Here is a 13,454-nt window from a genome sequence, read left to right as displayed (position 1 = left end):
GGGTCCGGTAGCCAGAACCCAAGACCGGCAGCAGGCTGTGCGGGGCCGGTGGCCGGGACCCCAGACCGGCAGTAGGCTGAGTGTCTCAGCCTACTGCTGCTCAGGGGTTCCATCCGCCAGCTCCTGCCAGCTGGGATCCTGGCTGCTGGACCCGCTCAGTCCACTGCCAGTCTGGGGTCCCAGCCCTGCACACACACAGTGGGTACCTACCTTCTCCTTGGTTCTAGCCCATTCTCTTCCTCTCTCTGCACTGAGCTGAGGGTGGGAGTGCACTGAGCACAGGGCTGGGGGGTGAAGGGTCTGGGCAGGAGGTTTGAGTGTGGGGCGCTTACCAGGGCAGCTCTCGTTTGGTGTGAAGGGTGCAGGTGGGAATGTTGGAATGTGTGTGCAGGAGCTCCCGTTTGGTGTTCAGGGTGGGGCTGGGGTTGGGTGGGTGAAGGAGTCAAGCAGAGGGAGATATAGGGCTCAGGACAGGGGTCTTGGGGGTGCGGGCCTCAGGGCAGAGGGCAGGGTATGTGTGAGGTGGGGTCAGGGCTCAGTGCAGAGGGCTGAGTGACTGCCCCCCTGAGAACCCTCAACCCCCCGGGCTTCTTGTCCCCAGACTACCCCCTCCTTGGACCACTGCCCCCTAGGACCCCACCCCCATCTAAGCCTCCCTGCTCCTTGTCCCCTGACTGCCTCCCTAGGACCCTACCCCTTACCTGTCCCCTGACTGCCCCAACCCTTATCAACACCCTTGCTCCCAGACAGACCCCCGGGACCTCCATGCCTATCCAACTGCTCTCCACCCCCTGACAGGACCCCCAGAACTCCCGACCCATCCAACCCCTCCCTGCTCCCTGCCTGCTCCAACCCCTCTCCACACCCTTGCCTCCTGATAGGCCCCCACGGAACTCCCGACTCATCCAACCTCCCCAGTTCCTTGTCCCCTGACCACCCCCTCCAGAGACCCCCCCACCCTAACTGCCCCCCCAGGACCCCCCTTGCTCCCTGTCCCTGACTGCTCTGACCGTATCCACCCCCCCCTCCGAACAGATCCCGGGACTGCCCGGATCCACCCCCGTATCCAACCACCTGCTCCCTATCCCCTGACTGCCCCCTACCCCTTATTCACCTCCCTGCCATTGGACCCGCCCCTCAGAGCAGCTGCAACAGCAGCAGCAGGGTCCGGTTGAGCAGGGTGTGTCTGCCTCCGCCGTGGAGCCAAAAACGCTGCCCGCGGCGAGCGGGCGCAGTCCTGGCACCCCAGAGCGCTGTGCGCACGTGGCATGGTCCAGGGGGGGAAGGTAGGGGGGACTGTCAGCTTGCTGGCTCCGGCCAGTAGCTCCGGCCCTGAGCACGGACCCTGCGGCTTGCCTCTCCGGAGAGTGGGGCCATTTGCCCACCCTGTGTTGCATGCCTATGCTCTGCATACCTGACACCCGCGGGGGAGTGGAGCGTGGAGGAGAGTAGGTCGGGCAGGGCAGGATTTAATGGCACCTTCTGCTGCTGGGGTCCTGCGAACGCAGCAATGCCTTAAAATCGGCTCACGTGCCGTCTTTGCACGCGTGCCATAGGTTTGCCGACACACCTGCTCTAACGTTCCCCACAGGTTTTGTATTACCTAGATCGAAATATCACCAACATTCTCCATTTTTTTTCCCCAAGAAGCCTCATAGTTCTTCCTCCACCCACACCCATTGTCTTTTTTACTTTGCTTTTCGATTCTGTTTTTGCCATGGTGCTTGCCCTGCCAATGCATGTAGTACGCTGTTAATATGATGTTGCCACAGGATTCTTCTGCTGTTGAATTGATGTGTTGTCCATTGGCAATGAAAAATGTTAACACTCATGAAATGTTCCTATTAGTACTTTTAGTAGTGTAATAGAACGTTTCCAGGGGTTTGAAAACTGTTCAGGATCTGCTGAGGACTAAACCTCAGCTAGCATCAAAAAGAGTAGGGTGGGAGGTGTAACAGCACCCTAAGAGGTGTGGAGCAGTGCCTGGTGAGAAGCTTGTCATCCTGTCACAGCTGATGGTATACTAAACGTGTGGCAGAGTTTCTTACTGGGGTGTTCAGGGACTCCATTTTTGTACTGCCGTTCTATGAGGTGTCTGAAATTCTCCCAACTTCCACCCTTCTTCTATATTTTCTTTCTCATCTTCATTGGCTAATGTGGTGTGTCTGTGTCTATCATGTATGCACCTCTCCTTTCTATTTGTAAGGAGGTGGACAAGTGCCGTCCTCCAGAGGACTCCCTCCTTTTTGGTCCTTTTTGGCAAGTGTATATTGTTATAATGTATTTAGCAGCAGCAAGAGCGTAAGGCTCTCACTGGCACACATAGAAGACTTGGAGATTCACATATCTAAATGAATAACTTGACAGACAATGTGAATGTCATCATACAAGGGTGGATGAAGGATGCACTGGTTATGAAAAAAGATTACTTGGTTACTGCCGGTCCCTGATCTGCAACACTAAGCTGTGGTAGAGGCACTGGAAGCTGCCTTCAGCAGACTCAGGAAAACAATTCTGTATCGTTGGACTTTCTTGAGATAATTTTGGCTACATCATATAAGGAAAACATAAAACAGGAAATAAAGCTTAACGTCTATATATCAATGGATAAGTTGGGATTCTCCTCCCCTCAAAACTTCACATCTCATGCCATTATAGCTGTGAAACCTTTGTTATTATTCTTTGCACAGCAGCAGCAACACCATATAAACTGTCTGATTACATACGCTAGTAACTATGCTATATATATTATTACACAGTAAACAAATTGAAGCTCTGAGTTTGTATTTTACGGTTCTGTGCGAGGTTTTCTGAATCTGTTAGGTTGGGTGTGTGTGTGTGTGTGTGTGTGTGTGTGTGTGTGTGTGTGTGTGTGTGTGTGTGTGTGTGTGTGTGTAAAACGCTGTGCATTCTGCCTTTCTCCTGACATCCTGGTTGCTATAGCGCAGTGATCTATTTGTGAACACATAGAAGATCATTGCTATAGTTAAGAGAAACAGTGTTTCCTGGCCATAACTTCCCGGGCAATCTCTCTTTTTGGAGAGCTGAGTGCAAGCTCTATCAGTAAATTTAATCAGGCTCCTTGGGTCTCCAGAAGTGAAATGTAATGTTCAGCCTCTTGTAGTTTGTGGCTTTTCACTAACCGTATTTAAAAACATTTAAAAATAGTTTCTCTATTTAAAACTGTCCAATGCATGACTATTATTCACAGTACATTCCAGTGCTTCAGCCATTTTTCTAACAGGCTGGCTAGCTGTACAGTGTGCGGTGGCATTGTTTTATGTTTATGCTTTTGCTATATGTATATTTGCATTCTCTCTGACACAGACATATTTTCATGCACCTGCTGAGCCAGGCAATACATAGGAAATGAAAGCAGCATTAGAATTCTGGCTGAACTGTGCTGTATTTTTCTTTCCCTCCCTGCAGGTGTGAATGAAAGAGACTCTCTGCAATATTTAGTGTCCAGTCTTACTGGCTTTGAAGAACAGCGGCATCTACAATGCCACCTCCTGCTGATATAGTGAAGGTGGCTATAGAATGGCCAGGTGCCTTCCCCAAGTTGATGGAAATTGATCAAGTAAGTACCTATTTCTATGTACTAATATAGATATCTATCTTAAAGTGTGTACACACGTTTACTTAGAGGCACCTGTATGTTTAACAGCATGGATTCCTATAAATAGTGCATATAGAATGTGTGTAACCTTCTGGCTGTATTGCTCGGTTTGGTGTTTTGCTACGTTTGGCTGTTTGTTTTTTAGCAGGTGTTTAAAAGAGGCATTCTTTCTCATTGTGTGACCCATTTAATTTCTCTGTGCCTCAGTTTTTCTATCTGTAAAATTATAATAAGGATGCTTAAATCCTGATGCAAAGTGCTTTGAGATCTACAGATGAAAAACCATGAAGTAAATGCAAAATATTTCCATCATAAGTAGCTGCAGTGACCTTTGAGGTCTGGATACCTGAATGGTAATATATTGTGCAAACAGGAGAATTTTGTGGTTCTACGCAGATGCCATATAGGCAGTGTCCTGTTCAACCAGGGGACTTTGAGTAAATATCTGAAATACATATCATACTGGGAGGAAAATACGTCATTCGTTTGGGGGTGTGGTAGGAGGGAGCTGAAGGGGTGAAGTAAAACTGTTTTTAAGGCAGTATTTAGAGAGAGACTTATTAAACTTATGGAGGGAAAACCTTTTGTGGAAATGTATATGGAACAAAACTTAAATAATTTATATGTAAATGTTACGTGAGTGGCATTTTTTATTATTTGGATTTACCTGAGATCATATATTGGCATATATATTACTAATATTAAAAGTGGCCTTTTTCATAATATATTAGATGTGGGCCATAACAGATGAACCATACAGGTTGTTACTTGTATAGATTATCATAGGGTGAAAAGCAGATTACTATTTCAGTAAATAATATTTCATACAAAAGAAAACCCTTGAAAGTTTTCCCTAATGCACCTAGGTCCTGATGCATCCAAACACTTCAGTATATTCTTTGTTGTACTGAAATGAAGGAAATGTAAGTACATGCTGAAAACGTTCTGCCAAACGGGGGTCCTAACTTCTGCATTCCCTGTGATCGGTTTCATGCTATTTTTTGCCTGATAGCCTTATACTACAATGGGACTAGTGTCTGTTGGCATTTGCAACAAAAAAGGTACTGGGAAATTGGTCAAAACAATAGCAGCCTGATTTTAGAGGCTGCATTGTACTAAGGGCTGTGTAAAATACTTAGTGCCCCAAAGTGCTTGCAATGTAAATAGTCAAGACAGACAAAGGGTGGAAAAGGAAATAAGCACAGAGAAGTGAAATTACTTACCTAAGGTCACATAGTGACGGAGACAGGAATAGAAATTAGTTCTCCTGAATTACTGTCCATTTTCTGATCCAGTAGACCATACTGCCTCCAGAAGCTCTAAAAACTCCACCTACCTGACAGGGTGAGGTCCATTGAATAACTCTGAGGTTATATAAATGAAACAAGAAGAAAAATCCTACCAAACACATTTCTTTCTTGCAAGACAAGGTAGTATTTTAAAGGTACAAGACCATCCTGTTGTCAGGAATGCAACTGACTTGATCTTTAACTATTTGTTGCAGGGACTGTGCTGCCTTCTGTGTTTGAAAAACACCTAGCAAATTTTGAATGCTATTGATGTCAATCAATCAATAATGACTGACAAAGATTAGAGAAGAAAATCTCTGTAGTTTTTTCAGATTTGTGCACTTGACCACTTTTGGTGTCGGTTAAGTTTACACTTTCCTTGGGAGAGTTGGATTGCCGTTCCATGAAAGCAACTCACAATGCACAATCAAATTTAGGGCTGATCCTTGCGAATTTGGACCCTCAAGTTTTCAAGCTTTGGTGGGTTTGTCATAAATAGATAGCTAAGGGTTAATGTTTCTTTAACCTGTAAAGGGTTAACAAAGAGAACCAAACACCTGACAAGAGGACCAATCAGGAAACCGGATTTTTCAAAGCTTAAGGGAGGGAATTTGTGGGTGTTTTTTGTCTTGGGTCTTTGTCTCTTCTGTTGCTCTCAGCTATGAGAGGATCTATCTCCAGCCTTTCTAAATCTTCTGTTTCCCAGTTGTAAGTACAAAGGTAGCAAAACAATAGGCTTTTATATGTTTTGTTTTGTATTTACATGTGTGTAGTTGCTGGAATGTTTAAATTGTATTTCTTTTTGAATACGGCTGTTTATTCATATTTTTCTTTTAAGCAATTGACCCTGTATTGTCACTTCGATACAGGATATTTTTTGTCTTTCTTTCTTTTATATAAGCTTTCTTTTTTAAAACTTGTTGACTTTCTTTTTCTAGTTATGGCAAGGGGTAGGAATCTCTGTGCCAGGATTACAGTCTCTCTCAGGAAAGAGGGAGAGGAAAAGAAGGAGGGGAAGGGAAATTGTCCTCTTGTTTGTGTTTCAAGGATGAAGCAGGGAATCTCCTAGTATAGCCAGGGCGGGAAAATCTGGAGGAAGTAAAGAGCAGAGGAAGTGGGTTATTTCCCTTTGTTTGTGAGACTCAGGCATCTGAGTCTTGGGGTTTCCCAGGGAAGTTTTGGGGAGACCAGAGTGAGACAGCATTGATTCCTGTCTGGTGCAGCGATATCAATCTAAGCTGGTAATTAAGCTTAGAGGGTTCTGCTAGCTTCTCAGTTTATGAACGCTAAGGTTCAAATCTGAGTAGGAGGCTATGACAGGGTTTTACTGTCTCCCTCCCTGCTCAGCTCTTCCCCCACTCCACCGCTTCTAAACATTGTATCCCAAAAGTGAAAGAAGATTTAGATCACTTAACTCTTCTCTAAAACGTAGTAATGGGAAATATCTGATTTCTCACATTTTGGTATGAGTGAGTCTTAAACTAAGCAATCGTGGGCAGCACTGAGAACGTGCACAGGTGATGGGTACAATGTATGAAATATCATTTTGATAATATAATTTTTATTACACTCAAATAAAAGAAGGAATGTGTATCACTGGCTAGATACATCAAAGCAAATCTGCAACACCAATGAACACATCAGAATATGGCCCAAAATATGGAAAAAAGGACGGAAAATTGTTTGAATACTTTTGCTTAGCAGATAGTGTTACCTCGCTCTCATTGTCATGAGTGAAGGTTTTTTGTTTTTTTCTTAAATACTTCACTGTAGAAGACAAGTGAAATCTTCCTTCCTAACTTGGTAAACCACTGGCATTACAAAGCTCTCCAGAACTGTCATTGACAAGCTACCAGTGTGGGTTTGCACTATTATTAATCAGATTGATAAATAGTTTATTATGTTTTAAATAGGGAGACAAATTCAGCTCTCGGTTACACTGGTATAAACTTGGAGAATCCCTTTTTACTTCTTGAAGTTAATCCAGATAAAATATTTTACATTTGTAATCATATGAGTAGGAAACCTGAATAAAAAACATTTAGTTTCACGTATCTCAAAAATTGGAAAAAGCGACAAGACCACTGTCAAGTGAGGTTTTCTTAATGACACAGTGTAATGAATCACATTACAGGAACTATATGTATTGCTTTTTATTAATGCCTTCTCTAAGCCTTGATTTCCTAGTCAACAAGCTCAACTTTTCACAATCGTTTCCTGAGTTTTGAGCTTTATTTTTTGGCTAGTATTGCTGATAAATGTGGCAGAACACAACGTCAATGGATTTTCATTCTTTCTGAGATGTCTGGAGTTGCTGTATTGTACTTCTTCACAATCAAAGTGACAATTGAGATATTTTTCCAAGGAGACTCTTAAGTAATTTTAGGCCACCAATTTAGGGTCAAATCCTTAGTCGGTATAAGTCGGCACAGCTCCATTAAAACCAGCTCACTGAAGTCATTGGCACTATTTCAATTTACACCATCTCAAGTCTGGCCCTTAGATTGTAAACACAGATTATAAATGTTTTAATGATTTAAGTGATTTTTTTTTTTTCAATTCAGTGACTTTTTTTATTTTACACAACAGAAAATGAAACTGATGATAAAGTGGAAACTAGCCAGTGGAGTTTCATTGTCAAACCTTAATGAAATGCAATAAACAGCATATATACTGAAAATAAACACTTATAAAATCTTGTCGTTTAAATACGAGAAAGGGATTGTTAGTGGCACTCATAAGGAAATTGTATGTCTCTTTCACTTAATGCAACAATTATTTTATTTATATTAAGCCTTTTTCTTTTCTTTTTTCTGGAACATAGCCATGGTACAACAAAACCTTTTGGAAAGGGTGGTCCAGATACTTTAATATGCAAGATATAATTCAGTGCATGAATGTACAGTATAGTTAACATCAGGAATCAATCACTGTGTAATTACAATGGGTGATGAAAAATATTTCCTTTCTTCTAGTGGGGCTGTAGTGGTTAGAGCTAGAAGAGCTGTGGTGGCAGAGAGCCATTCTGGATAAGAGTAACATTACAGAGAAGTATTAAATTTTATGAGGGTCTGGCTGCAGATTTTCTAACCGCATTCTGATTGGCTGTGAACTAACTTCCAGTGGTGCATGGCTGGGACCTCTTCACTGACAAACATAACCCCTTTGTTTACTATGTTAAATAGGGAGAGAAGGCAGAAGTTAATGGAGTAGGGGGCAACAGTAGTAGAGGTGAGCTGCAGTAAGACAGCATGGCATTTAAAATTAAAGAGCTATGTGGCAGAGCGAAGACTCACCGGTGTGGCGCCTCCTGCTGGTCGTCTCAGGAATTAGCGCATTCCAGAGCGCCCTCTGCAGGCTGGTGTCTCGCCTGCCGCTGGCCCCGTGTCCTTCTGAGACTCTGGTGCCCTTTGCCCAGAGGTTCTGTCCTCCACAGTACCCCCTTGCTCTGGGTCTCCCCTCCAAGGGGAGCCCCCAACCCCCTATCCCTACCTTACCTCCATGGCTACTGCCAATCTCCATCTAGCTCTTGCTCACTGGGGCAGACTGCAGTCTGTAAACTGCTCAGCGGCAAGGGGAGTTGGACCAGCTGCCTCTGCCTATTCCTGGGCCACCCCCTGCAGCCCTAGTACCCTTGTGGGCCCTTAACTCAGCTTGCAGCCTGAGGTTTTGCTAGGCTGGAGCTCCCCAGCTCCCTCTGCCCTGCCCCAGTACTGCTCCACCTCAGGTACCCTGCTCCACTCCCAGGCAGCCAGGTCCTTCCCTCCCAAAAGCTAGAGAGAGAAAGAGTATTCTTTTTAGCTCCTGGCTCACAGCCCTTTTATAGGCCCAACTGTGGCCTGACTGGGGCGTGGCCTAAAGCTGTGGCTGCTTCCCCAGTCAGCCTTTCCCCAGCCACAGCCCTCTGGCAGGGCTGTTTAGCTATAATCAAGCACTGTAATAATTAACTTAGCAGGATGTGCAGTAATAGGATACTTCTGCTACTAAATAGAACTTAATAGTGTACATGGTGCAGTGCTGAAGGCTCTTGTTCTCAGCCTTACATCCTAGAAAGAACCATATGTATGCAAACCCTGTTGCACTATTACAATAGTGGGCCTGGGAGGGAGCCCTCACTCATAGAAGTGTCCCTTTCTGTCCATGATAAAGCATTGCTTCCATACTAATGCCCTTCCTTCAAAATCAGCGGCATAGGCAATACCCAGGGATGCTTTTTAAGACCATGTCTACACTAGCACTTATGTTAGGAAAATTTTTGTCGCTCGGGGTGTGAAAAAACACGCCTCCTCCCCGACCGACATAAGTTTTGCCACCATAAGCACTTGTGTGCACAGCGCTGTCTCATGCTGATGTAGCTACTGCTGTTCGTTGAGCTGGTTTTATTATGTCGACGGGAGAGCTCTCTTCTGTCAGCATAACACCGCTACACAAGCAATCTTACAGCAGCACACACTGATTAATTTTTCAGAAGAACGAAGGCAAAATGATGGCTGAGAGTTTGTTGGCACCACAATTTCCACTGAAAACTTGCAGCATAACCCTCACATTTGCAACATATCAGGTGATGACACTGCACTTTTAGATAAGGGATGGACATAACTAGAAGCTGCTGGACACAGACACGCTGGTACGGTTTTCTTTTAGAAGCAGCAGGAGCCTCCTTTAAAAGTTAAGCATCTACTATATTTAAGAGAAGAGTTTTTGCATAGTGATGAGATTCCTGGGGATGTATGTGTGGCTGAATTAACTACGAGGTGTCTCATTCACATTCTGGCCAGCTGGAACATCCACAAGCACTTTATAATTCAATTATAACCCCTCTCCAGGACTTTTAGAATCCTATTACTAAAGAGAATAACAATTGTTTTTTAAATTACAGTCACATACAGGCTCTTTTCCCATTGTAAGTTACCAGAATTTCAGCAACACAGTCCTAGTCGCATGGTTGTTACAATGTTCAGAGGCATGTTGCCCTGTACAGTGGAGATGTGAAGAGCTGAGTTTTTCTTCACCGCTTTGTAATTATTAAAGCAGCATTTGTAACTAACTACAGTATAATTCTGTAGTGCATTCTTATGTAATAGGGAGACTAGTGCTATAACTCACTCACATATACCTTACTTAGGTATTATAAATGTTTTCCCTGTCATCCCTTATGTTCGTGACAGCAGGGTGCTTGAGAAGCCAGTGAGGGCATTTTGTGGCCTGATAGGAGATCAAGATTTGGAGCAAGGAGTTCATCCTTCTGTGTTTGAGTGTTTTGTTTTGGTAATATGTTTAGCTTCTGGAGAGAAGGATGAGATTTGATGTCTTCTTCACCACTCTAATGCAGATGATCTGGAGGTGATGCTCATTTCTAGTGAAGCAGAGATAAAGAAGTGGACAGTGCATTTTTCAGCGGGATATGGGAAGCTGGCTGAATTACAGGCCAGAATGAAAGGCAAGAGCAGTGGTTCTCAAACCTTTGTACTGGTGCTCTCTTTCACATAGCAAGTCTCTGAGTGTGACCCTCCCCTCCAAATTAAAAACACTTTAAAATATATTAAACACTATTATAAATGCTGGAGGCAAAGCGGAGTTTGGGGTGGAGGCTGACAGCTCACGACCTTCCATGAAATAATCTTGCAAACCCCTCAGGGTTCTCGATCCCCAGTTTGAGAACCCCTGGGCAAGAGGAAATGTGCTCTGTTCCTTCAAATATCTATCTCAGGTACATATTGCCTCCATTACTGTAGTATCTGAGTGAGACCCCTGTGAAGAGTGAAGTACTTTTTGTCCTCATTTTATGTATGAGGCACTGAGGTACAGACTTGCTCAGCGTCTCGTAGGAAGTTTGTAGCAAAGCAGATGATTGAAGACCCAGGTCCCCTGAGTCCCAGTCGCCAAAGTACTAGACCTCTGTATCTATAGTTCCAGTTATGTGACAGTAATGTGTGGAGCTTGTTTTAATGGGAATGAGGTAGAATAAGTCTTTCCTGCATTACAGTAACCAAAAATGTCTTAAATAGGAAAAGATTTGTTAGAAGGAGCAGTATTCATAATTAACAGAATGCTGTATTCACCATCTTGAGATTTTATTTTGCAACTGATGTAGAGATCAACAGTGAACTATGTTTTCCTGTTTTTGTGATGTCTTTTCTTAACCAGATGTGTGGCGTCTGCTGTTTCCCTGGGATAGGCTTCAGTATTACTTAACAGGAGAGTGGTGTTAGGCTTTCCTTTGCTTTTTGTGCTGAATGGTGTCAGCCAGGAAAACCGAATCCCTAGTCTATCCCAAGAACAAAGACAACAAGGGCAAAAGTGATACAAATGAGCTCACGTTGAACTGTAGAAGAGAGGTGTAGTTCAGCGTTGGCCTGAGTGGAAACCTATTTGTGGATGCTATATCTGTCCAATTGAGGCTATGTCTTCACTGCACAATTAACCCAGGCTCTTACCTGGGTTTAAACCTTTAATCCCCATACTGTCCAACCAGAAAAACCTATGGGCCCGGTTTTGGAGTTGCTTTAAGCCCTGCTGGGAGTTTGGGTTAGAGCCTGGAGTTTGGTTTAACTGTGGCTGGAACCTGCCCTCTTTGTAATGAGGTGCAGGCTAAATCATTCAAGAGCTGATAGTCCTTTGATGCCTTCCCACACTTCCTCCTGAAGGACAGACAGGTTCTCCTGCAATTGACCAAATTGACTGAGAGAGTATCCTAGAACTTCTCAGTTACAAAGGACTATGGGATATCCCCACCCCCACCCTCCCATGCGTGAGCAAGTGCAGAACTAGTGAGGGCACAGTATGGGTTTTTCGTAGGAATGCCCATACCTTGGTTTGGCAAACTCGGGTGCTCAGACACACGTAGCAATCACCTGGGGCAACTATGCACTGAAGACAAAGCCTTAGCTTTTCTGCTGAGAGTGTGCAAAAATGCCAGTTATGGGGGTGGTTTTGTTCGGTGTGTTTTTTTTTTAGTGCCTAAATCCCTGTCTAATAATACATAAATCACCAGCCATTAGAGACTAACTTCCAATCACTGCCATGTATTGGGTTTGAACCAGCAATGTAGGCTGTGTGGATGTTTAAAAGACACCTTTTCTCCTAACATGTTAAACAAGGTGTTAAAATTATAGCATATACAAGACATTTGTAGTTTCCATATGTAAGCTGGTTGGTATAGAGCAGTGTTTCTCAAACTTGGGACGCCGCTTGTTTAGGGAAAGCCCTTGGCGGGCCGGGACAGTTTGTTTACCTGCCGTGTCTGCAGGTCCAGCCAATTGCAGCTCCCACTGGCTGCGGTTCGCCGCTCCAGGCCAATGGGAGATGCAGGAAGTGGCGCGGGCTGAGGGTGCCGGTTTCTGTAGCTCCCATTGGCCTGGAGCGGTGAACCGCGGCCAATGGGAACCATGATCAGTCGGACCTGCGGACATGGCAGGTAAACAAACTGGCCCGGCCCAGCCCGCCGGGGCTTTCCCTAAACAAGGGACATCCCAAGTTTGGGAAACACTGGTGTAGAGCCTTGGGGAAAAGGGATGAAAGTTGTCCTCAACAAGTTAAAACATGTTAAAACTACAGCTTGCCTTGTTTATATTAGGTTTGTTACATGTGTGAGCTAACATATCCCTACAGACACTCATGAAGCCAAAAGCTAAAATGAACCGAACAGTGATACAAATTTTTGCTCCTACTACAGAAAAGTCAGAATTTGGGCAATGTCCTTGTAAGGGGTGGTTAAACCTGCCCCCACTCCTGCAATGCATTTGGTTTTCAGAACTGTAAGTCCAATAAAAGTTGTATTTGAATATAGTAAAACTGATTCTGGACGCAAGTTGGGATAAAAATAATCAAAAAAAAAAAAACCAACAATGATCCCCTTATTGACATCAGGTAAATATTTGCAGCTAGACTAGCAAACTGTTACACTAGAATAGCCTGGGGAATGGATTGATTCTGGAGAGAGAAGAGGAGCTTTTTATCTTCTCTTTCATGGTTAAAAATAAGATAGCTTCTGTTTGTTGTCTATCACAAAGTATTCTACATAAATTAAATAATACTGTCCTGTAAACGTTGGTCCAAACATAGAGATTCTTCATACAGCACTGAATAGCAAGGCTCCAGAGGAATCTTGACATTAAGGAGTTCTTGGGAGAGAACAGTGAAGTTAGTCGCTAACCCATCTGTCATTTCAAAGAAAATAACTCTTTTGTTAGTAGAGGAATGTCTTCTGTGCAGTGTGCGTTGTAGTATTTGCATGACACTTTTGATGTGTTGTCTGCCAAAGTCTTCTCTGCAGCCATGAATTATGTAACTCTACTGAAGCAATTTCACAGAGGGAGTTGTGGCAGCTGTCACATGTTTTTAAACAACCTATTGCTTACAGCTGTGAACATTTGCACTGGTCACAGTCTATAGTATGAAATGGGGAAAGGAATTTTGTCCACAGAGTTATTCATAGGGAAGGCACCTCAGGGGAAGGATGTCAAGATAATTAGGATCTCAATAGTATTTATTGTAAAGTTGTTAATTTGTAAAGCCCCTTTTACTAGTACGTATCAAATTACTGT

The 13,454-nt window shown here is 43.9% G+C and overlaps 1 protein-coding gene across 1 annotated transcript in view; it reads left to right on the top strand.

Moving 5' to 3' along the window:
• Window positions 1–13,454, top strand: part of ELMO1 (engulfment and cell motility 1) — a 472,781-nt gene that overhangs the window by 87,029 nt on the left and 372,298 nt on the right. The window contains exon 2 of the mRNA XM_032785439.2: window positions 3,430–3,580. Coding sequence (XP_032641330.1) covers window positions 3,503–3,580 — 78 coding nt within the window. The 5' untranslated portion in view covers window positions 3,430–3,502. The remainder of the gene's footprint in view (window positions 1–3,429; window positions 3,581–13,454) is intronic.

Source organism: Chelonoidis abingdonii, chromosome 2, assembly GCF_003597395.2.
Source record: "Chelonoidis abingdonii isolate Lonesome George chromosome 2, CheloAbing_2.0, whole genome shotgun sequence".
NCBI classification, from domain to species: domain Eukaryota; kingdom Metazoa; phylum Chordata; order Testudines; family Testudinidae; genus Chelonoidis; species Chelonoidis abingdonii.
Note: the sequence above shows the minus strand (reverse complement) of the source record. Positions and strands in the feature narration are given on the sequence as shown.